Source organism: Monodelphis domestica, chromosome 5, assembly GCF_027887165.1.
Source record: "Monodelphis domestica isolate mMonDom1 chromosome 5, mMonDom1.pri, whole genome shotgun sequence".
Classification (NCBI taxonomy): domain Eukaryota; kingdom Metazoa; phylum Chordata; class Mammalia; order Didelphimorphia; family Didelphidae; genus Monodelphis; species Monodelphis domestica.
The window spans coordinates 114,388,506-114,414,515 of NC_077231.1; the positions used below are offsets into that span (position 1 = coordinate 114,388,506).

Sequence of the window (26,010 nt, forward strand, 5' to 3'; positions counted from 1 at the left end):
CTTTCCAGTAAGGGGATCAGCTCTAGCAATTCCCTTTGCTGTGCTGTTTGAAAAATGGCATTCCTGTTGCCTATTTTGTGCTGCCTTGTTTTGAACTTCTTTTGGCTGATGTATAGATAGAGATGGTCCTTAGATGAGTTGATACCCTACTATTAGTCCTCTGTATTCAAGTTTTACAGGCTGTTGCAGAGATGGATAAAATAACTGTTTTGGGGGGTAGACGGGATGATTAGTTTGGTCTGAATCTGTGATTTCATCGAGGTAAGGAGTTCCCAATGAGGAGGCTCCTTCCACAGATGCAGATCCACATTTGTCCTAAAACTTAAGAGTCTCAGAGATTCTTCTGTGGTCCCGAGAGCTTAAATGCCTTGTTAGAAATGGATCAGAACCTGAATGTGAAGCCAGGTCCTAATACTCAGACACTAGGACAACTTTTCATCCGCACACTAGGAGGATTCACTGACCCAGAGTTGAGGACTAAGATATGGTGAGGAGCATCAAGAGATCTGAGTTCAGTCCTCATGGAGTTTGACCACCACAGAAAGGAGTCAGGCTTTTCTTACAAGTTGTGGTTTATTATGCACCTACTTAAGAGTCCTGGAAAAAATCTGTTAAAAATTACATTTGATTCATGTCTAGCATCTCCTCTAAAAATGATGAATACTTCATTATCTAAAGTAGATTAGGCACAGGATAGCTATTTATTCCCTAACTAACTTGTCTTTCTTTTTCTCTCCCTTGTAAGAGTAAAAATGAATAACTACTCCGAGTATTTAAAAAATATATAGGATTTTTAATAAGAAATCAAGAGAGGGAAAAGAAAAAAGGTTCTTTTAGTCAAGTGAGCAGAGTAAAAAGAGCCAGAGACTCACACCTGTAACATTTTACCAAAAACACAAGCTCCGGGTTAAAAAAAAAAAAAAGAGTCCTGCAATCTGGGTCTCAGCCAAATTTATCTCCCAAGCATCCTTAGGTAAAATGAGGACATAACTTAAAAGGATGCTGGGAATGTAGCTCAGGTGTGGCAAATTTTCCATCTGCACATTCCCTGCTGTTATCCTATGGAAAACCAGTCTCCCCAGTGGATCATTTTAAGCATAATTAATTAAGGTGTATATAATTTTATACAGGGAAAATACAACAACTTGGGGATAAGGAAACAAAAGGGAAAAAAAGAACAAAACCAATTAGGGGGCAGTCCCCTTTGGTACAACAAAGTACATATAAACAAATATATTCAACCCCTCAAAGTTCAGTTCTGCACATTCAGTTTTGCTCAGCAACTCCTAGAGCAGCATGTAGTCTTCATGGGCATCTCCATAGCATCTTTCATAAGGAGTTCAATCTCTGGATTCTGGGAGGCAGCAAATTTCTTACCCTTAAAAAATTTTTTTTCTCAAAAAGAATAGGGGGGAATGTGTTCTATTTTATTTTAGCCAAGAGTTGCTCAATATGAGAGAGGAGGTTTTCCATCTGAGACATATGAGAAGGGCCCATCTCTATTTCAGGAGAAATAGGATTTTCCTCTCTGAGTAGTTGGGGAACAGGCTCACAAAAATTTGAATTAGACATTTGTATGGGATCTTCCCTTTCTACTGGATTATGTAAAGAATGTTTGAAATTTTCCAATTTAATTTGTACTGATGATTGTATTTTTGCTTGCAATTTCTGATTTGCAGCCTTTTGCATCTTAATATTAATAATTAGGAAAAGAAGATTTCCTAACATCATTAGGAAAAGGAAGCATTCAGAAACCTTAAAGGTTTCCAATTTGACAAAAGCCAAAAGGCTTTCTTAAAGAGATGCGATCATGTTGTGTGGCCTTTACTCTCTACAATGATATAGTGCAGCTGTATTGGATGTTTATTTAGTTGCTATATATATATTATTGGTGCTGCTTTCAGGTGGCTCAACTTTCCCTTCTCAGAATTAGATAAATCTAGCCAAGTAGACAAGAAAGAAGTTAATGAAGTGAATGGAATAAAAGTTTGATTTAATAGATCTCTGGAGAAAATTGAATGGGAATAGAAGGGAATAGATGTCCTCAGTGGTGCATGACACTTACATGAAAACTGACCATATATTAGGGCACAACAAAATGAAAAAAGCAGAATAAAGGCATCCTTTTCAGATCAGAATGCAATAAAAGTTACAATCAATAAAGAACTATAGAAAAATAACATTTAAATTAATTAGAATCTAAGTAATCGAATTCTAAAGAATATGTGGGTAAAAGAACAAATCATAGAAACAATCAGTAATTTCTTAAAGAAAATGAAAATGACAAGGAAACAACTGATTAGGATTTATGGGATGTAGCCAAAGCAGTTCTTAGGGGAAATTTTATATCTCTAAATGTTTATATAAATAAAATAGAGAGGAAAAAGTACCAGATAAATGAATTGGGTATACAACTAAAAAGAAAAGAACAAGTTAAAATACCCAATAAAAAGCAAATTGGAAATCCTAAAAATCAAAGGAGAAATGAATAAAAATTGGAAGTAAGAAAACTATTTGACTAATAAATAAGACTAGAAGTTGGTGTTATAAAAATGAATAAAGTCGATAGATAATTGGTTGATTTTATTTGAAAATGGAAAGAAAACCAAATTATCATTATGAAAAATGAAATGGGTGAATTCACTTTTAATGATCAGAAAATTAAGGTAATCATTAGGTGCTATTTTGCTCAATTGTATGCCAATAAATCTAATAACCTAAGTGAAATGGATGAATATGCAAAAATACAAGTTGCTCAGATTAACAGAAAAGGAAATAGAATACTTCAATAACTCTATCTCAGAAAAAGAAAAAGAAATTGAACAAGCTATCAATAAACTCCCTAAGAAACATTCCCAGGACCAGATGGATTTAATGAATTCTACCAAACATTTAAAGAATAATCAATCTTGAGCTACATAAACTATTTGGAATAATTGGCAAAGAAAGAGTCCTTTTATGACATAAATATGGTGCTGATACCTAAGTCAGGAAAAGCAAAAACAGAGAAAGAAAATTATAGACCAATTTCCTTAAGGAACAGAAATGCAAAAAATTAAATTAAATACTAGCAAGGAGACTAAAGCAATATATCACAAAGGTACAAAGAGCATTCACTATGACCAGGTAGAAGTTATACCAGGAATGTAGGACTTGTACTGGCTAAGAAATACAGTGGTGAACCAATGGAATAGATCAGTTACATGATAAAATTTGTAAATGACCATAGCAATGTAGTGTTCGATAAAACCAAAGCTACCAGCTCTTGGGACAAGAACTCACTGACAAAAACTGCTGGGAAAACTGAAAAACAGTTTGGTAGAAACAAAATATAGACCAATATTTCACACTCTATACCAAGAAAAGGTCAAATTAGGGGAGTATGGAATAGTTTAACTATGTTTATCCAGATCTTTGGATAACGGAAGGCTTTATGAACAGAAAAGAGCTAGAGAATGTTATGAGATATAAAATGAATAATTTTGATTACATTAAATTAAAAAGGCTTTGTACAAAGAAAAACATTGCAAAATTAGAAGGGAAACAATAAACTAGAGAAAAACTTTTCCAGTAAATTTCTTAAATAAAGGCCTTACTTTGTGCACACTCATCTATCATAGATGAAAATGCACAAAGCCAATCGTCATCCTCGGTTACCGAGAGACTACTACTACTACTACTACTACTACTACTACTACTACTACTACTACTACTACTACTACTACTACTACTACTTCTCAAATATTTAGACCACAGAGTCAAAATTTATAATACATCATTTCCCCAACTGATAAATGATCAAAGGATGTGAAGAGGTAGTTTTCAGATGAAGAAATCAAAGCTATCTATATTCGTGTGAAAAAATGATTTAAATCACTATTGATTAGAGAAATACAAATTAAAACAACTCTGAGGTATCTGGCTAATATGACAGTAAATGAGAAATGTTGGAGGTGATGTGGTAAAATTGGGACACTAATGAACTGTTGGTAGAATTGTGAACTGATCTAATCATTCTGGAGGGCAATTTGGAACTATGTCCAAAACACAATAAAACTGTGCCTACTCTTTGACCCAGTAATATTCCTGCTAGGTCTGTATCCAAAAAAGATAATGAAAAAAAAAAGGGGAAAGGGACTACTTGTACAAAAATATTTATAATAGCTCTCTTTATGGTGGCAAGGAATTGGCAAGTGAGGCTATATCAATCAACTGGGGAACAAATAGTGGTATATGACTGTAATGAAATACTATTGAGCTATAAGAAATAACGAACAGGATGAGTTCAGAAAAAACAAAACTAGGAAGATCTTCAGGAACTGATGCAAACTGAAGTAAATAGAACCAGGAGAATATTATACAGTAACAGCAACATTGTATGATGATCAGCTGTGACAGACTTGGCTACTCTCAGCAATACAATGATCCAAGACAATTCTGGAGGACTTGTGACAGAGTGTTAACCATCTCCAGAGAAAGTACTGATAGTCTGAATGCAAAATGAAGAATACTATTTTTCACTTTATTTTATTTATGTGTGTTTTTATTTTGGAGACTTTGATTTTATATGAACATTCTCTCACAACATGACCAGTAAGGAAATGTGTTTTATGTGAGCACACATGTATAATCCAGATCAAATTGCTTACCATTTCAAGGAGAGAGGGAAACAATTTCGATTTTATGACTTTGGAAAACATAACTTAAAAATTGTTACTACAGTAATTGGGAAAATAAATTAAAAGAAGAACAAAACACCATTCCTCCAGCTTGCTGAAGCCTCATCAAGGCAACATTGTAAATAGTAGAGACCATACAGATGTATGAAGAAGGTTGTCACTATGCAGTGGGGCTCTGCTTAGTCTGTGAGCTCAGAAGAGAATCCTTTCTATCTTCCACATAAGCTGTAGATAGGAAAAAACCTTAGAGATCAGAGAATCTAGCCCCTTTATTTTAAATATGAGAAACACACCCAAAGAACTAACATGAATTACTCAAAGCCATACAGGAAGAAAATAGCACAGTTCGAATTTAAACCTAGTCCTTAACCCTAGAATCTGCACCCTGGTCATTCTGGCCTTTCTAGGAAATTATTCTAAGCACCCTTTCCCCCAACTCCATTGATGCCATGCTACAAATTATTGGGGCAGCAAATGGCACTCTTAGAACTTTTGCCAGATAGAATTCAGGGAGATGGTGGCAGTGGCCTGAAACCCTGGAATCTTCCCAGCTGAATGGCACACTACAAATCTGCCTCTAAGTGTCAGTGGGGCAGAGGGAAAATTGACTTCAGTATTAGGATTCTTTTATCTGTCTCCTTTTCCCTTTCTCCAAATCTGTATAAGAATAGGACACTCATGGAACAATAGAACTAGACAAAATCTAGTTCACCCATCTACTGTCCTTCCTCAGGAAACTGAGAATCAGTTATTCCCATTCTTTTTCCATTCCATCTAAGAAATGGCAGTATTTCTCTTCTTCCTCAAATTCCATCAAAATATCAAAAAATAAAACTACAGATTTTTTTTTAGTTTTGTTTTTAAAATATGATCTCCTGGGGAAGGGTTGTGGGAGGAGAGAGAGAGGGAAGGAAGGAGAAAAAAGAATATTAAGTTGGTAACTATGGACCTAGTGTGGGGCCTCTCTGGCATATCTGAAAGCATAGTGATTTCTCTTGCCTGAGTGTCAATCTAGCCCATTAATCATCAGTTACAGTTTTTCTAGAAGCTATTTTGAGAAACATTTAGAAAATGGCTTTTATATAGTTATATATATATATATATATATATATATATATATACATCCCCTAGAAATGGTTTCTGTTTTAGCAGCAGATGGCTCTCCTTCCTTCCTTCTTTTTTCTTCTTTCTTCCTTTTTTCTCTCTTCCTTTATTTCTCTTGCTTTCTTACTTTCTTTTTTCTTTTGCTCTTTCTCTCTTTCTCCCCTTCCTTCCTTTCTTTTCTTCATTCTCTTCCTTTCTCTCTTTCATTCTCTCCCTCTCCATCTCTTTTTTTATCTCTTTCATCCTAATGGAAACCAACTTTCATAACCCCTGATGCAGTACAATCGCCCCAGTTTTAGTGTGGGTGGTGGGCGCTGTAGGCTTGGTGGAGAGGTCATGGATCCTTTGTAAGGCACACTTCCAAGGAAACTAAAGGTTGACCAACAGAATGAGTAAAATCATTGACCCTAAAGTAGTAGTCAATCCAGATGTTGCTCAGTTTGAGACATGGCTGGGCTAGTGCAAGTGAAATGGGGATTTGGCTTATTATGAACTTCTGCATACCAAGGATTTGAAGGGGCCTTGAGGTATCATCCAGTCCAACCTTCTCTTTTTATAGATAAGTAACTAAAGTTCTGTCCCAAGGTCTTTTGTTAGTCAGGGTATGAAGAAATTTAGAATGAGAATATGAGTAGCCTTAGTCTTGGCATTTTCATAGGAAATGTTTGTTGAATAAAATAATTTTAACATAGATGAATAAAATCAAGACCTAGGAAGTGCTTACAGAGAAAGTTCAATCTCCTAATGAAGAGAGCTCAAATTGCTTTTCAAAAAAGCAGCAAATCTATAAAAAAATGCCAGGGCCATTATAATTTTGAGGATGTCCTGGGTTGGGGAAGAAAAAGGGATATGTAGAAAGGCACACAGTGCTTTGCTAGACCTGTCTTTCCTCTCCCTAGTCTTCTTCACTTTCTCACCATAGGAAACCAGGTTTTTAAAATGGACATCTGGGGTTGAGGAAGAGGAAAGGGGAAAATGTATACCCATTGGGTCTAACAAAAGTTTCCTCGAGCTTAGGCTGTCCTAAAAAGGAAGAATGAGTCATTAAAATGAATCGAGCTCTGGGTACATCTTGGCTGGAAGTTTCAGCAAAGAACTTGCGTTCAGGACCTGATATGAGATCTCCAAGCACAGTTTGGGTTTCTCTATGGCTGGCCACAGCAGGCCTTTTTCTTAGGTTGAAGGTGGACCTGGACAATATTCTCTCTCACAGTGTCTTCTTGTTCCTTGAGGATCCTGGGAAAGGAAGAAGATGAATCATTAGTTATGGAGAAGTAATCTCCAAATGAGTCCTAGGGAAAGTTAGAGGTAGACACTATAAGTATTATTTATTTCCATCTGGGAGATCAGGAACCTGAGGTTCACAGAAAGATGAGTTGCCCATAGCTATATGATACTTATTCCTTAGTAAGTAGCAGTTATAATTTGATCTATGATTAGAATGTCAGACACTGGGTTTAGCCAACTTCGTTCTGCTGAAAGCTTTATGGCTATAGCCACAAGGTAATATGGGAGGTGAGTACCTGAGACTTTAAAGTAATAGGAGTGATATCTTGTAGTCATATAAAACTTTATACTTTATATGTGAGTTCTTTTCTATTTGTATCCCCAGTACTTAGCTCAATGCTTTGAATGTCATAAGTTATTAATAAATGTTTTGTTCATTCATTCAATGGTTCATTTCATTCTTTTAAAATTCATTTAAAATTTTATTGGTGTTTTCATATCACTTAGATTTCTCCTATATCCTTCTCCCTCCCAGAGAGCTTTCTCTTAAAAAATAAAGAATTATTTTTTTCAATATGCATCTCCTCTCTCAACATGATGAATATGGAATATATTGCAAGATAGCATATGTACAACCTATATTGTATTAGCTGCTGTCTTGGGGAGAAGGGAAAGATGGGAGGAAGGAAGAGAGCATGGATCGCAAAAATGTCAGAAAAAGATTATTAAAATTGTATTAATATATAATCTAGGAAAAATCATTAATTCTTTAAGAGACAGAATGTGGCAGGATTGCTGCATAAGAATGAATTATTTTTAAGAGGAAAAATCTGAAAAAATTAGTAAAGCTAATTAATACATTTCTTAAAAATCTGAGAAAATATGCAATGCATCATGCTTGAGGGACTCTAGCCTGTGAAAAGGAAAGGGAGAGGTCTTTTTGAGATTTTGGCATGTTGCCATCCCCATTTTATAGATGTAGAAACTGAGACTCAGAGAAGAGACTTGTCCAAACTTTCGAAAAGGGTCACTTAGTAGCTAAGACTAGAAAGAACTGCATCTCCTGGCTTCTAGTTCAGCATTCTTCCCACTGATACTCACTCTCTACTGGATACACAAAATAATTGTTAGTACAAGAGTATTTTTAGAAAATCTTTAAGCCCTCAGGAAAGAGGTCAAGTGCCTAAAATGTGCTGTGTGGTTTGTGATGCTATGTTATATGGGTGGCTAAAGCTTACTGTCTTCAGGACTTCCCATTGAACTAGTATCAGGAAGCACTTTCAAACCTATCTTTGGTTCCTCTATCTATCCATCTATCTATCTACCTACCTACCTGTCTGTCTGTCTACCTACCTGTCTGTCTGTCTGTCTGTCTGTCTGTCTGTCTGTCTGTCTGTCTCTGTCTCTGTCTCTGTCTCTGTCTCTGTCTCTCTCTCTCTCTCTCTCTCTCTCTCTCTCTCTCTCTCTCTCTCTCTCTCTCTCTCTCTCTCTCTCTCTCTCTCTATCAGAGCTTCTTTCCATTTACCCCAGGGGTTTAATCTTGCATTCTTATCTGGTTTCTCTTTAAGTCTTAGCTTGGTTACTTATTATCTGTGTGACCTTGGACAAGTAACTTCATCTCTTTGGCTATCCCTTTCTTTAGCTATAAAAAGGGGATAATAATGTCTGAATTACCTACCCAACTCAGCAGTTATAGGGCTCCAGTGAGTTAATGTGTGGGAAGCATATTATAGACTAAGACATTATGTAAATCACTACATCTACTATTATTCCACTACTCTGATGCACTTAGAATGAATTGGATGTGTTATAGTCATCTTATCCCCAACTAGACTTAGTTGTATGAGAACACAGATCATGTTTGATCTAAATTTCCCTTTTCTCTTACTGGTTAGAATGTATGCTTCTATACCCAGCAGGTACTTAATAAATTTTGAATTCTTATATTGTATATTGTTGTGTTGGGTCGTGTTGTGTTAGTTGTATTGTATTTTATTTCATTGAGTCCAGTCCTGTCTATCTTTGGTTGTCAGTCTACCAGGAAACATAAGACCACAGCATTTGGTATTTGAAGGAATGTTAAATTATCTAACCCAACCCCCTCATTACATAGATGAGTAAGCTGAGAACTGAGGAAATAGCAGAACTAGGTTCTTTGACTTCAAATTTAGCACTCTACCCACTCTACCATGCTCTCTCTTCCCCCAACCCTCAAACAGATGAGAAAACTGAGGCCCAGAGAGAAGTGGAAATATTACCCACAAGCTGACAGCTAATCATTGTGAGATTATAGAGGATGATCCCACGTCTCCTGAATTGTACATCAGGACTCTTTCCATGACACTAGGGTTACTTTTTCTAATGCTGTATTTCTCATCATTTTCATGCTTTAATCCTCTGTCCATTTGGACTGAACCCACACCCCTGAAACTGTTGACCCACACTTTGTAGTCATAATTAACTCCAAGCTTTGGGGAATCATTTTCTTATTAAAAATTAAAATGTTATCTAATCTAGAGATGAGGTTGTCACCCTGAAGAAGGTTCTATTTCTCCTTATATTTGTTTTCTTAAAAGATGATTATTCTGGAATTATGCTCCAAGTATGGCAGAAACTGTCTTGTATTGGAATGAGGATAAAGGGACTAAAATGATCACCAGCAAACTAATTCCAACCTTATTCTCTCTGACATTTGTTTTCTTTAATAAGCCAATTATTTTCTGCTCTTTTTTTTTCTATTGTTGATTCATTCATCTGTATCTGATTCTTCAAGACTCAATGGACGATAGCATACCCGGACCTTCTATCCTCCACTATCTTCCAAAGTGTGTCCAAGCACGTTTGTTGCTTCCATGACACGATCTGTCCATCTCACTCTGCTGTCTCCTCCTTCTTTTTAATACCAGCACACTATGGCAAATTTTAGACACATTAAACAAAGGATTCACTTAAAAGGACCATGTCTTTTTTTTAAAATAGCAACTGCCTTCAAAGATAATAAGGAGACACATCATCAGACTAATTTCTATAGTTACTTCTGGGTCCACATCACTGAAAATGACAGAAAAAGAAAAGCTGATCTTACAATTTCTTTAAACCTTGGGTCCCAAATCTACAAATTCCAATTAAATTCAGTCTACCAAAATTTTTAAAATTATGTATTATATGCAAGGTACATATATGCCCTTCCCATTGATTGCTATACTTCTCAAATCTCCTGAAGGAAAAGATTTTTAAGATTTTTAAACCCCCCAAATTCTAAGTTTAATCAGTACTTTTCCTCTGCTTTATTCCTCTGAAGAGATGAATTGGACCTTCTCCATCTAAACACAATGGCATTCACTCCTGCCATGTCCTATGAGAAAGACTATAGTGACTATCATTAAACTGAGTCACAACTAGATTTGGCTCCTGCCTTCTTTTCCTCCTTGGTTCTCATATTCCTTTTCCCTTTGAAGAAAAGACATTCATAACACAGTGGATGATAAATATTATTTTTTTTCTTTACCTGGCAAGGTGAAGTAGAGATTCTTTGACATTATGGCCCGAATATGCGCTACATTCATAGAAGATCAAATCATTATCCTAGATTCATGAGACAGAAGGAAAAGAAGTGCTTTCAAAGAGGCGGCAGGGTGCAGGTTTTTAGGAAAGACATTAGGACTGAAAATCATTCTGCTATCCTTATTTCAGAAGCCTCAACAGTTTCTATTAAGACTCACTAGCTCCTTCCCATACCTCCTGAACTCAACATTATTCTGCTTATAGTTTATATCCTTTAAGCTCCCTGACCCAGTGGAAGCCAGTGTCTAAGCAAGGTACTTGCAATTTGCCATTATCATCACATGAGAAGGATTCCAAAATTGCTCTCATCAGACTGGGTCACATGTAGATTTGGTTGTTCTATATGCTCTTTCTTCCTTAAGAAAAGAGATTCGTTATGCTATGGGTTGCAGGTATTTCCAAAAAGTTTTTAAGGCATCAGTTTGGTCCAGAGTAACACCCTAACTCTGCCACTTTCTAACTGTGTAGTCTTGGGCAAAATAATTCACCCTCTAAGCCTCAGATTCAGGTAATGTTGTTGTTCGGTCATTTTTCAGTCATGTCCAATTCTTCATAACCCCCTTTGGGGGGTTTTCTTGGCAAAGATACTGAAGTGTTTTGCTATTTCTTTCTCCAGCTCATTTTACAGGTGAGGAAACTGGGGCAAACAGGGTTAAGTGTCTTGCATACAACTAGCAAGCATCTGAGGCTGGATTTGATCTCAAGAAGACGAGTCTTCCTGACTCCAGCTTCAGCACTCTATCCACTGTGCCACCTAGCTGCTGTGCCTATAAAACAGGAACACTAATTCATACACTGGGCAGCTATTTCTAATTTATGCCTCAGAGTGTTGGGGGAACTATTTTGACTCCCATTTTTGCTATTTCTTTGAAGCAAATGTTACTTTATAAAAGCTAATTGATGCTAATTGGTTAAAAGCAATAGAGAATTGGTCACTGAGAATGGGGTCCCAAGCCAATAACATTAGAGAAAGACACCACAACCCCTTGGGGTAACTTTGGATCTCTGAAGGGGATATGGAGCTGGTCTTACTCAAGGATACTTCCTTTTGTGGCAGGGTTCAGGTGGAACCATTCTAAGCTAGCTCTCCACTCCTGTGGGGAGGGCAACCTAGCCACAGGCACACTTTCTCCCCTGCTGGCTGCTTTCAGGCTCTCTTTCCCTCTACCCACAGAAATGACCAGTCCTTGAACAGCATAAAAACTTCAGGGTCTCCTGGAATGCTTTACAGGTGAGTCTCTATTTCTAATTCTTAATTACACATGTGTGCACATGCATACACACACTCACACCCAGTGCTCTGGCCTTTACTGTTAGTATAGATGAATGCTAATGATTTGTGTGAGTTTATTTCATATCCTGCAACTTTGCTAAAGTTGCTAATTGTTTGGTTAACTTTTTGGCTAGTTCTCTAGGACTTTCTAAGCATGACATCATATCATCTGCAAAGTATGATAGCTTTATTTCTTCACTGATGGCTCTAATTGCTTCAATTTCTTCTCCTCTTATTGCTATAGCCAGCATTTCTGGTACAGTATTGAATAGTAGTAGTGATAATGGGCATCCTTCCTTCCCTCCTGAGGTTATTGGGAAGGCTTCTAGTTTATCCCCATTAGAGAGAATGTTTGCTGATGGTTTTAGATAGATGTTGTTTGTCATTTTAAGGAATGTTCCACTTATTCCAATGTTCTCTAAAAAGGAATGGGTCATACACACACTTCTCTGGAGGCAATTTATAGGGTCCGAGGGAAAGAACCATCTTGGAAAGAGAGTGGAATCTAATTCATGGTATAAGAGACTAGAAAGAGCTATGCCAGGTCAAGTCAGAGATTATGTGGTCATCAAATCCTAAGGGTTGGACAGGATGTAGTGAAAGGAAAATTCAGCAATAATGTAAAGTCAATAACTTAGCACAGAATCAGGGACACCTTAATATAAAGGGTGCAATAGACTGGTGAGATGATAATTTGCCCCACAAAATGTCCCTACAAGAAAGAAAGTGTGTTTGTCTTGGCATTGAAGAGATAACCATGCCCCCTCCCTGTTGCACTGGCATGGTACTGTCATGGTCTTGATCAGAATTCAGTTCTCCTACCCCTAAAGTTCACGTAAGGCATCAACCAAAAATCCTAACACACACACGCGTGCGCACGTGTACACACACACACACACACACACACACACACACACACACACAAAGAGACAAATAAAAACCTGCCATAACCCTATACACATATTTGGATAATAGGCTGGCAAAGCATTTTTAAAAAAAATTGAGTATCCACCACCCACTCATAATGCTAGATCAACTCACCTTTTTGCTCCACTTTGGCTCTTTCTCCCTGTCATATATAGATATGATATTCTATATCACATATGTATTATAAACACACACACACATGTACCATCCTGTAACCAACATTCATTCCCACCTTGCCTCTGACTGACCTTTTGCTCACAAACAAGAATTCCCAGAAAACCAAATATAGAGAATAAAAACCAAGGAAAATGCCTTCTCCTTTGGGTCACTGGCTGGTTTTCATTAGGTTTGGTCTGATTTCACTGCTCTCCTAGGTTTGGGGGATTATGTGTGTTTTCGAAGCACATTTGGTTTAGCAGTTCCTTCCTGAAAATGGTCCCTGCATCTCATCCCCATCATCTTGACTTTTGAACTATTGATGGTTTGGGAGATTTATTTCAATCCCTTGTGACCTCTAATGAAATTCTATCCATCACCTGTGACTTTCCCCAAGAGGAATCCTTTTCCCAGCTGACCCTAGTATGGATAGATGTACCTGCTTCTTACCTTGGCAAGCCGTTCTCCATGTCCCTGGGGGACTTCTCTTTCTTTTTCATTGTCAACTTTATTTCCCAGAAGGAGGATGGGAATGTTCTCTCCCACAGCTTCCTGTAGAACAAATGAACCCTAACTAGATCCAGCCCAAAGATAGTAGAACCCAGAGTCCTGAAGGGTTAACAAAAAACTAGATACTAGGAAATAATTGGTACAGTTTAGATTCCTCTGTGACAGGAGATAACAAAGTCACCAGAAAGGAAAGAGACCAGAAAGCAGATTTCTCATCAGGGCTTAATAGTGGCAAGTATTTTCAGAATTCATTGGTTACAGAGTCATATGTCCTGATGTTAAGTCCTAGTTGTGCTCCATACTTAATCTTGGAGAAGTTACTTTCTGCAGACATTAGCTTCCTCACTGATAAAATAAGGGGGAGTATACCATGTGATTTCAATGGTTTCTCCTAGTGCTAAATCTTATGACAACTATCAGGTTGGTCAATGAATTATATATGGTCCCCAAAGTGTGTACTGAGCTTTCCATTCCTACCTTGCCTTGGCTGGCATTGTAACTGGTTCAGTGCCATACATAACCACGGAGGGGTGTAGGGTCTTTTGGTTCAGTATAAGCTGGGGAGGAGGGAAGGCAGGCAACATAACTAGCTTATAGACTTTCAGACAGTGCCACAGGGTCCAACTGGCGTCTTCTGGTATTATGGATATCCCTTTCTCTACACCTTCAAGGGGAGCCCGAGCCATTTCCAGGGACACCAGAGATGCCAGGACTATAGGCAGTAAACAATAGGGGTCTAGGGAGACCATCCAGGTTTATAGCTGCCTTCTCGGGAACTTTTCTAGAGGGCTGTCCTAATGGACACATTTCCTAGGACCTTAGCTGACCACTCTGGGATATGCATCTATTTCTTTTCTGGATTGCCTATGTTCTGAAGAAAGTCCATCCAGAAAAACATATTCCTGAGTTGTAAGGGCTCTATGCATACAGTCATGTCGGAGCTCACTCTCACCCTAGCTAGTTGTGTGACCATCAGTAGGTAAGTCTGTACAATGAGGGTATAAAAGTATGAGAGTAGATGATCCCTAGCATTTTCCTTCAGTTCTAAATTTCAATATTCTACAAACTATCTGAGGTTTTTTGTGATTAACAAGCTTTCGAAAGCACCTATGTGTTGGGAAGTATGCTAAGTGCTAGAGAAGAACTTTGTAAACCTTAAAGAAACTGTGATTTTGGTTTTAAATATTATTATAACAACATTATATTGCTATTAATGTAATACACAATAAAATTATTTTTAAGGAGTTAAAATAGAGTAATATGTAATTCACTATCATGATGATTGCTTTTTAATAAAGTTCCTATAGTTAGACTTTAGGACAAAATATTTGTGTATTCACTTTCCCAAATCCACAAAATGCAATATATATTTGCCTCACCTCTCTCCTGAGTCTGAATAATGGGCCTAGTAAGTGGGAAGCACAATATGAATAAAAATAATAATGTCCACATTTAATAACCCAAGGCAAGCTATTATTTTTACTTTGTGAAAAATCTAATTAGCACTTTAATACTTATTTGACAACTCATGCTAATTCCTAGTAACTGAATTAAAAAAAAAACTAAATAGAGGTGCTATGGAGTCAGAGAAGCTATGAAACCTGATAGTTTTATGCATTCTTTTAATAATCACCATAATTCCAAATAAATGGCTAAGTCTCATCTAATAGTCATAATAGTTTTGAGTTTAATTCACAATTATACTTGAAGATTTTCAATGAATTCTTAATAGGTATGTGCAACAATATAGTCAATTTTATTGAATTTCAATAGTTTAAAATAATATAGTACTTATTTCCAGAAGGGAGAGCCAGGGTCCAGAGAGACTGAGACTCAAAAGGATCCACAGTAAAAGTACTTGAATCATGATATTAAGCCTCAATTTGCCTCTATGTAGCTTCTATTTAGTGTCTTTTGGGAGCAAACAGAACAAGAACAAATCTGATCCTTCTTTCAAATGATGGAGTTTCAAAACTTAGTTATTATTTCCTCCACGGATTTTCCTCCCACACTAAACATTCCCAGTTCCTTCAAATGATCTTCATATGACATTGGACTCAAGGCTTTTCACCTCCTGGTTGCTCTCATCTTATCAATGTCTTTCCTGAAAGTGACATCTAGAAGTGGCCACGATATTCCAGAATTGGTCTGACCATGGAAGAATCCAGAGGAACCTTCTTTCCCTGGAGCTGCTGTCATTCCTAATGCAGATCAATATATCAGCTTTAGAAGCTACCATATTTCAACTATAAAATTAAGTCTGCTTGCCATTCTGACTGAAGTTTTTTTGACTACCTATGGGCATTTATAGCCTTTAGTCACTGTTTAGTAACTTGATAGCTATACCCAACTTCATTTCTTTATATTCTCAATAATTCCTCTTCTTTCCAACCTCCGACCTATTTCATTAACTTGCCCCGTCTCCAAATGAATTTCCAAAACTGCTTTACCTAGCAATTCATTTCATTTAAGCTCATCTTACTTAACTTGCTTTGCCAAATACCTTTGCTTTGAGTCTTCTTCAGGTTCCTACTTCTTAACTCCATCCTTCTTCAACCTTCTCTCACAGAAGCCAGAAGTAGAATCTGAACCTGGAAACTGTTCTTTAAATTTTCTTTGCTTTCTCCCAAGTTTGCATAAACTTCTGAAATTCAAACCCAGATCCCATATCCTACAAGTTCTGCCTCTGCTTCCTGCCCTGCACTGAAATCATTCATAAGATTTCCTTCTCTTTCTGTTCAAGTCCTCAAACTTTTTCTGCAATGTGCTCCTCATGAAAGCCATAAGTAATAGATCAAGTTTTACTCTCTTATTTCTCAGTTGAGGAAACTGAGACTTAAAGAGATTAAATGATTTTCCCAAGGTCACATAGGAAGTGGCAAAGCTAGGATTTTAACTTTGATTTTCTGAGTTTAAGCCCCGTTCTCCTTCTACTCTACAACACTGACTCCTTATGCTTTGAAAAATTTGCTTTTCTATCTTGTATATCATATTTACCTTCTCATTACAGCTGCCTTCCCATCTCTTGAGAGCCATACTCTTATGGCACTTCAAGGTTTACAAAGCATTTTCTTCATAACCACCCTGTGAGGTAGTGAAGTATTATTAGGCTAATATTACAGATGAAGAAATTAAAATTCAGCCAGGTAAAATTGCTTGTCCATGGTTTTGGAATAATTAAATATCAGAGGAAGAATATACTGGGTTTGGAGAACATGAGATTAAATATAGATTCTGCCAGGTATAGAGTCCAAGTTCAACTTGGAACCTGTGGCTGTCAAATGATGTCATTTTGCTGGAATTTGGTTTCATTTGTAAAATGATGATAGGCTAAATGATCTTTGAGATCTTTCAGCTTTAAATTCTATGAATTATTTCCACATCATTTCCACTTTAGATCAAACCCATAGTCCTACTAACCCAAGATGCTGCCTCTGATCATGGCCCCAGGAGATAGTCTATGGGACAATAGTTTCCTTTCATTATTACGTCAACCTCAAAACTAGGACATTTCCCCTCACACTTATCTACCCTTTCATCTTCCCTCCCATTTCTCATTTCTCTTTGGAAACTTTTAAGGGTCCATCATTGATTAATTGATTAATGTGAGTACCTTAAACATATACTTCCTTGAACATTCTAGCTCTTCCCAAACCTTGGAGTAAGGATTTCTAACTTTGTTCTCTATAGGGTGAATAAAGTCCACAGAATTCTCCTTTAAACATGATATGGTGATTCCAGTTCTATTTTTCTTTGATCTGTGATTCCATGAACAAGACTCTGTTCTTCCCATACTCTTTAGGATTTTATAGATCTCAAACAAATCTCTTGTCAGTCTTTGACTTTGCAGGCTAATGAGTCACAAAATTGTAGAATCTTGGTTAGTTGGAAGAGTCACCAGGGCTCACCTAATCCTACACTTATTCCTCTTTGACATTCCTAAAAAGTAGTCAGGCCCCCTCTGTTCAAATATTACAAGGATCAAGGAGCATGCTTTCTTAGGGAGAAACCCATTTATTTTTAGACCAACATTTTCTAAGAAAATCTTAAGAAGTATTTTCTCATAGTAAGCCAAATTTTATCTCCCTTAACCAGTCATGTAGACTCTCTTGAGCAAGCCTGGGTACCATCACAGGTTCTTCTGATAACTAGTCATGAGATCTTTGGCAAATTCCTTCTCATTGGATCTCAATTTTCTCCTTAATAAAATAGGGGGCTGGAGCAGACAGTCATTGAGGTCCCTCTTGGCTTTGAGATCATGGAGTGTGGAAGATTTTCTATTTTTATGATGAAGGAATTGAGGGGATTAGGATAGCAAATGGTTAACCATGGGAACTAAGTGAACTATGCAAACTCCATCTTGTGACTCAAGTTACAGGACTCAGTTCCCTTTCTATTCAATTATGGATCTAGTCCAAATTGTCTTGTGAGAAAACTTTATTCAATTGTAAGAACTGGGAGAGAATCTAATTGTATTGTTTGAACTTAGCTCTGCTTGGCTGGGAAACCGGACCACCTCAATATGCTGTTCAGAGACCCTTAACTAAGGACCTAGGTTATGCTGACCATAAATGTAGTCAGATCCAAAGACTAATGCAAGGAGCTTTTTCCATTATATATCTCAAGCAGCCCATATGTCTCATCTGAAAACTGGACCCATAGCAATCATTCAACGACAGTTACCATGTTCCTTTGATTGTATACAGATACTTGGGGTGCAGGGAGTGGGACACCTCCTTTACTGATTTCAGGGAATGACACCTATTCATTTTCCCTGTTCCCTTCCCAACTTGGAAAGTCCTTAATTTGTCCTTCAATTAAAAATCAGCTTACCAAATGTTATGTTGTTTCCTTTTAATTCCTTGTTGTTAATGTATAGAAAAGTCTGTCTCCCTCTGTATTTGGGGTCTAGTCCTAAACTAAGGAAGGAACATGGTCCCAAGTTGTTAGGCAATTAGCACGCATTACTTAATAAAACAAAATGCTGGCACAGCTAGGCAGCTCAGTGGATTGAGAACCAGACCTAGAGATTGGAGGTCCTAGGTTCAAATCTGGCCTCAGACACTTTCCAGCTGTGTGACCCTGGGCAAGTCACTTAATCCTCACTGCCTAGCCCTTACCAGTCTTCTGTTTTGGACACAATAATTCTAAGCTTCTAAGATGAAAGGCAAGGGTTTAAAAATAAAATAAACCAAAAAGCTTAGGAGCTTGAACCTTTGTTTTCTGAGTCATTTCATCATTCACCTGCCACAGTGAATGTTTTTGATGATCATCTCTGAACTTTAAACTTGGGGAAGAAAAGACTCTGGAATTCACAACCCTACCTCTTTCTGATTTTAAATATGACAGGCTGTACCTCAGAAAGGCAGCCTGCTTTTTGGTATAGAACATGGAGCTGTTATATTTGGGGGACGTGGTGTGAATGTGTGTGTTTCAATATATATTTGGTGAGAGGCAAGAAAAAAACATTTAGCCTGGATAGTGCTGGTGTTTCTCTGGAGCAAGAACAAAAAAATTTCTCTGCATAATAAAATGTGCCATTATGCTCAGGAAAAATGACTGCAAAATTATATCTTGGGGGTTTCCATATTTATCCAGCCCCTGGACTATGAGTCAAAACAAGATTTATTTGTGTAGTTCATTCTAAACTGCCAGCACTTCAAGCTCAACTTGGAACATGGAAAAAAACCAAACCAAACCTCCAACTGTGCTATTTTTTGCTCTGTGCTTTAAGGTGCCACCACTCACAAAGACTGTGCAATGTGAATTAGCTAGCAACCGGGGAGGGGTGAGGGAAGCAGCCCTGCGCATGCGATTTGAGAAGAGAAGAACTGGGCTCCTCCCATGCTGGGGTGGTGAGGCCAGGAGTCTGGTTATGACCAAACACAGCCTCCAACAGAGGCCCCCTGGACACAAGTGGCCACAAGGTAGGGCAGAGAGAACATATTACTGGGAGGCCAAAGATGGGATTTCTGATCTTGGCTCTACCATGAGCTTGCTGTGTGGCTCGGGGCAAGTCACTACATCTCTGAGCCTGTTTCCTTATATGTAAAATGAATAGGTTAAACCAGATAATCTTCGAGGTCCCTTTTGCCCCATCATTCTATGCTTTATGCTGGAGATGGAGAACAATTATGAAACTCCCTGGCACGGGCACCAAACATTTTTTAGGTTGGGCCAGTTCCTTTGACTCCAGTGGGTACAGAAAGCTCCAAGAAAGAAAGAGACCACAGAGATTCCCAGGTGCTTTGGGTTATGGGAAATGCACTGAAAATATATGTAATCAAGAAAAATCAACAGCAAGTATTTTCTAGCCAAAAGTTTGGACTCCTTTATAGGGAAATGTCTATTCTCATTCCTAGAGCAAGCCAGAATCTAATGAAAGAAGATGGGTAGGGAAGGAGATAAAAAAGTACAGTCCTGATAGGAACTGAAATGTGGCACTAGAAGGAGTCCTGGAAAGCATCTACTCCAACCCCCTCCTTTTTTACAGGTGAGGAAACCCAGGCCCCAAGGAAGGGAAATGACTTATCCAAGCTCACCTAGGTACTAAGTGGCATATCCAGGATCCAAATCCAGGACTTTGAATGGAATCCTGTTCCTACCCTTTTCTGAGACATCTTCATCAAGGAAAAATCGACATGAAATATGGGCTATTCCATTAGAGGAGGATTACAAGAGTCTTTGCATCATAATAGACTACTGCAAGTTGCAGTGAGGCTGATTTTTGTTCAATGTGAGGGGAAAAACTACTTCATAATAAGAAATCTATTCACCCTTCTACATCCAAGCAAGATTGTACTTATGACAGCCTTAACATATTAGGATCTCCTTCACCGAAGAATTTCCTAGAGAGGTGAGTGGGCCACCCCACGTGTCAGAGCTTATTAATGGTAGAGCTGGGATAGGGGTCCTGCTTATCCTTGAAGCTTCCTTGGGAGTTACTCCAAGGCACCTGATCCAGTCCTCCTTCCAGCAGAAAATGTGTTCTTCTGTCTAACCTGCAGCAATTTAAGCCCATTCCTTCTTGTTCTGCCTCTCGGGGGAGGAGAGAAATAAAGAACAGCTGGTCACCATTCTCTTAATAATAACTCTTCAAATACTTGAAGGCTGTTATTAGATCTCCCCCTCTGTCTTCCCTTTGCCAATTCAAGTGACTTAGAACTCCTTGGAAAAATATGGTAGAGCACAAATACAAAGCATTGCTTGTCAGTACCCCCCTCCGTCAAATGAGGTGTCAGGTTTTAATACATCAGCTGACATCTCTGATTGCTGGTTGCCAAGGCAGAATGACTTAGCTTTTCAAGAGCCTTGAAAACAAGTGTCTCAATGATGCCAGTGCTCCATACCTTGAACATGCCTCCTTTCACATGACACAGCTCCTGCTCCCTTCACAAGACACTCAGAATAACACTCAGAGAAGCCATGAGTTCATGGCGGCTGGGGGCTTTAGCAGTATCACTCAATGGGTAGCCTTCTGGTGAGTCAACTCTATTTAACTCAATAAGCATTTATTAAACCTCTCCAATGTACAAAACACTGTGCTAACTGGGGAAAGGAAGACGAAACAGAAAACTGGACTGTAGTATGGACGTATAATCAGTTCCTTGGTCCATTGTACAAGACTTCCCAGTTTGGTAGGGTTTGCCAGAACTCTATGGGCATCTGTAGGCTTTGAGAACTGAAGCTTATCTGGATGTTGGGATGAAGCATTTGTGTTGGACTTCGGTGAATTTCCTCCATGCATATTTCGGCTGAATACCATGTCGAACCATAACTACTATCATCTATAGAGCACTTGAAGGTTTCCAAGGTGTTCCTGCGCAGTGTATCTTAGAGGAAATCAGTACAACTATTACTCTCCATTTCCCCTTTGAGAAAACTGAAGCTCAGAGAAGTTAAGGTCTCCTGCTCAAGATCATCCTGGTAAATGGAAGCACTGGGATTTGAACTCAAACCTTCTGACTTGAAGAACAGCATTCTTTTCACCTTCTTCTAGGTGGTTATGATGAAGTGCTTGCCAATGGAACACAAAAGCTGGAAGTCTATTATCCTTTGTTCTCACTACAGGACTGGCCTGTCTCTTAGAGCATAACTTTTATATTATACCATTTCTTGCACACAATCTTTCATTGGCAATCAGCTGCAGCCTATTTGTACCCAACATGCATCTTCTCTGTTGCGGAGCTTGTTATATTCTATGCAGGATTCATCATAGATGTCACACCAATTTTGGGAGAAAACCTCTTACATCATATGGAAATTGGTGAAGGGGCACCAGAAATTAGGATCTCTCTTAGTTACAATTTTTTTTTTTTGAGGGCATGAGGGTCGAGGGAGAAAACTATGGTCGGTCATCAATATTTGTTGAACACAGATCCTATGTGGGATAGTATATATATATCTTGCATCACCACATGTTAAACACTTTCTGGAGTCATGAAAACTTTAATCCAAATGCAGTCTCAAATAGTTATCAGCTAAGTGACCCTAGTTAAGTCACTTATCTTCTGAAAACCTCATTTTCCTCATCTGCAAAAATGGGAATAATAATACCAATTGCCTTTTATGGTTGTGAGTATCAAAATAAGATATTTTTAAAGTGCTTAGCATAGTGTCTGGCAAATGGTAGAAACTTTATTATCATTTCCTTCCTTCCTTCCTTCCTTCCTTCCTTCCTTCCTTCCTTCCTTCCTTCCTTCCTTCCTTCCTTCCTTCCTTCCTTCCTTCCTTCCTTCCTTCCTTCTTTCCTTCCTTCCTTCCTTCTTTCCTTTTCCCCAGCTATTCCTCAGTCTTACCATGTGATTTGCCCTTCTTTTTGCCATATTCTTCCCTGATGATATTCTCTACTCCACTTTTTAGTCTTTTTATTATATTGTGTTGCAGTCTGCTTTCTTCCCAATCTCTCCACTGCCTTCTGAGTAATAACCATTTTTTACTCTTCAGAGACTAGAAGTGTTTCATGACTCACAGTCATACAACAATGTCGTTAGAATAATAGCATTAAAAAGATGGGTGTTTGTTACCTGGGGAAGATTGAGATCATTAAAGGAGCTCTATAAATTCCCCAAGGCAATCTAGCCTGTTCTCTTCCTCTGGTTTAACTCTGGACCCAACTTGTGGTTCATTTGTAAACTAAGACACACACACTCACCCCCCCCCCCCACATACACATATACACTCACTCACTCACCAACAACCTATATCTATACCTTTGCTTCTCTCTGTCTCTCTTTCTCCCTCTCTCTCCTCATGATGAACAAGTGGGCTGCCTATCTAACTGCTTGCACATGTATATATGTACTGTTTGTACATAATCTGTACAATAAACATTTTTCGTTCATGTGGTTCTTCCTAGGGGTTTCCAAATTCATTGGAGTAGTTACAAATCTCTCCAAGAAGCCCTACCTATTCCCTGGAATTGTTGTGAGGATCAAATGAGATAATATTTGTAAAGTGATCTACATAGTGCCTTGCACATAGTAGGTGCTTAATAAATGTTTATTTTCTTCCCCTTCCTTATCTGCAGTTTTCCATGGCATGTTGCAAATAAGGCAGTGTTATTGGCAAAAAGAGCACACGGAGGACCTCACTCTCTTGTCTTAATCATTGCAAAATCAGCACTGGTTTTCCTTCATTCCTTTGGCAAATATCCCAGGTTTCTGGTTTGTTTTATATTAATAATTGGTCAATTGCTTAACAAGGATACCTCTATTTTTCCTATTCCATGGAATTGTAAATAATTTTAATGCATTCATGGGGACATTTTATTGGAAGAGAATCTTTAAGACTATGTTTTGTTCCATTGAATCTATTTTTTTTAAATCAACAAAAAAGAATGAGTGAGAAATTTTATTCTCTATATCTTTCAGTCAATTCTTTGAAGGTAAAGATATTGTCCATTGTAGAATATCACTTGCAAAGGCCTGATTATTTCCTACTAATAGTTTCAACAAGGAAGTTTCGATACATGTATTCAAGAATATCACAAAAACATATGTAGGTAGGAAAGTAGACATAGAGAGAGGCAATTGCTAATGTTCTTTAAGTCATCTTTTTTCGAATTGATACAATCCAAGATTTTTTTCCTTGGATTTGACATCTCTTCTTTCATATGCTTTTCAGAGCAGAAACAATGTTTTATGTAACTCTGTACATTTTACACGGTCTGGTACAGTTGAGTGTAGCCTAGTGGAAAGGCCCTGGACTCTCTGAACCAGTATCTCAAAGTCCTCAAAATCTGGTAATATCCCACTTTTCTCTCTCTTATGTACAATTAGTCCAATCCAGCTGTTTTTCCTGCATTGTTATTGTCTGTAGTTACATTTCTACTTCTTCTATGAGTATAACTAAAACTATGCCAATAGAATTACAAGTGGGATGGCTCCATTGTCCTTGATGATGAAAAAAAGTGTTATAAATCTCTGTAGATCTTTGTGTTTTTTTAATCTTTTTTTTTCCTGTTTGTTTTCCTCTTATTACACCCAGTACCCCTTAAGCAGTGAAAAGAATCAGAGCTCTTAATGCAAGAAGGGACCTCAAGCGTCATCTAGTTTAGGCCCTATTTTAAGTAAGGTATTTCCCAATTTACATATGTAGGAACTGAAACCCACAATTCACTTGCCCACACTGTCCTTGGTCTTGAAAGTTTTTAATAAAGTTGAAATGACAGGAATTACATGGAGGAGTAGAGACCTACCAACCAAAGATTTTTATATAGCTTTCAAGGATGAAGAACTGAGGTCTCAAATGTGAAGTAACTTGCCCAAAATTATTTAACTAGTAAATGGTAGAGTATATATTCGACCTAGATCCTTATACTACGTCTCAGATGACCATGAAGGAAGGCACTGTATAAAACTTCATATATTCCTCAGAGCCCAATATGGTGCTGGGTTCACAATAGATGTGCAATAACTTATAAAGGAATATATTCACTTTTATAAACAAATGAAATGAAGGTCCTATAGTTTCATTACACCAACTTACCAAAGGATTAATTATGATAAATGATCTCTCATGGACTCTGCTCCAAAACATTAAATGCCTACAAGTCCTGGGAGGCCTATGCTTTGATCCACCTTCACCTGTTACAAGATATCATCCTAATAAATATGGTAACCACTGATATTAGTATAGTGTTTCATGGACTCCAAATTCTATTTTCTGCCTTTTCTCACTTAATTCTCCCCCAAACCTTCAAAAAATAGATAATGTAGGGGACAGCTGGGTGGCTCAGTGGAATGAGAGTCAGACCTAGAGAAGGGAGGTCCTAGGTTCAAATCTGGCTTCAGACACTTCCCAGATGTGTGACCTCTGGGCAAGTCACTTAACCCCCTTTACCAAGCCCTTACCACTCTTCTGCTTTGGAAGTAATATTCAGTATTGATTCCAAGATGGAAGGTAAGGGATTTTAAAAAAAGAAATAGATAATGTAGATGTTAACAATAATTTTTGCAGATGAAGAAACCAGGGGCCCAAAGAATAAAATAATTTGGCTACTATCATGAAGAATGTTAAAGGTATCAGGACTTAAAATGAGATCTTTTTAACTCTAAAGTTATTGTTATTTCTATCATACCATTTGTAAACTAAGCATCAATTAAGTATATTAGGGACTGAAGAGATAGAGAAAATAACTGAATTGAGATGGGTGGAGAATACTAGGGAAATTTTGTGGAAATAGACAAATTTTGAGCCAGATTGCTAAAAATGGAGAGGAATATGGATTGGCAGAGAGGAAGACCATTCTAGAATGACTAAAGGCAGGAAGATAGGGGTTGAGTAAAGAGAGAGGCAGAGAGGGAGGCAAAAGAAATGAAAGCAGCCAAAAGCTGTGACTAGCATTTGCTGATTTGCTAGGAGTTCAAGTAATGGCATCAGCTCACCTCAACACTTGTCAGCCACTGGCGGATGGACATGAATGTCTGCTTGGCTGTGATGTCGTATATCACGATGACACCATCTGCCTTGCGGAAGAACTGTTGGGTGATGCAGCGATACCTGCCAATAATGGGTGCCCCCAAGCTCTGTCAAAAATGTAACATTTCCTCCCCAACCCCTGAGAAAATAGAGTAATCTGTATCTTCAGTTAGGTTCTGGGAGGACTACTCCATATGGAGTAGGAGGGAAAGGGGAGCATGGAAGAAAATTAAGCTGGGACCAGAAAAGTAGGAAAACAAAAGGCATTTTTCTCACCTCTCTTGCCCAGCTGTGTCCCACAGCTGCAAGGCTACCTGGGATTTGTCCACTCTCACTGTCTTCACATGGTAATCTAGCCCTGAAAGATAAAAAGAAGACATGGCTCTGAGCCTATTCACAGTGAACAGGTTGTATCTTGGATTGTAGAATCAGAAATTTAGCGTTAGAATGAACTACTATAATTTTATCATGTTACAGCTGAAGAAGCTGAGGCTCAAAGATAACTAGAGATGTTTTCTAAAGCAGAATGTCCAAACTGGATTTATTCACTCCTTCACAGAAGGAGGAAGCTTAGAGAAGGCTCACTTCCTTCCTTCTTAAAGGCTTTTTAGGAGTTCATTCTTAAAATTCAAGGATGCCAGGGGCAGC

At 38.0% G+C, this 26,010-nt stretch overlaps 1 protein-coding gene across 1 annotated transcript in view; it reads right to left on the reverse strand.

The window, feature by feature from the left end:
- Nucleotides 1-4,932: 4,932 nt before the first annotated feature.
- CRACR2A (calcium release activated channel regulator 2A) overlaps nucleotides 4,933-26,010 on the reverse strand; it is a 226,554-nt gene continuing 205,476 nt past the window's right edge. Inside the window, 5 exon segments of the mRNA XM_056799129.1 lie at nucleotides 4,933-7,019; nucleotides 10,519-10,595; nucleotides 13,381-13,482; nucleotides 25,329-25,443; nucleotides 25,639-25,720. Coding sequence (XP_056655107.1) covers nucleotides 6,929-7,019; nucleotides 10,519-10,595; nucleotides 13,381-13,482; nucleotides 25,329-25,443; nucleotides 25,639-25,720 — 467 coding nt within the window. The 3' untranslated portion in view covers nucleotides 4,933-6,928.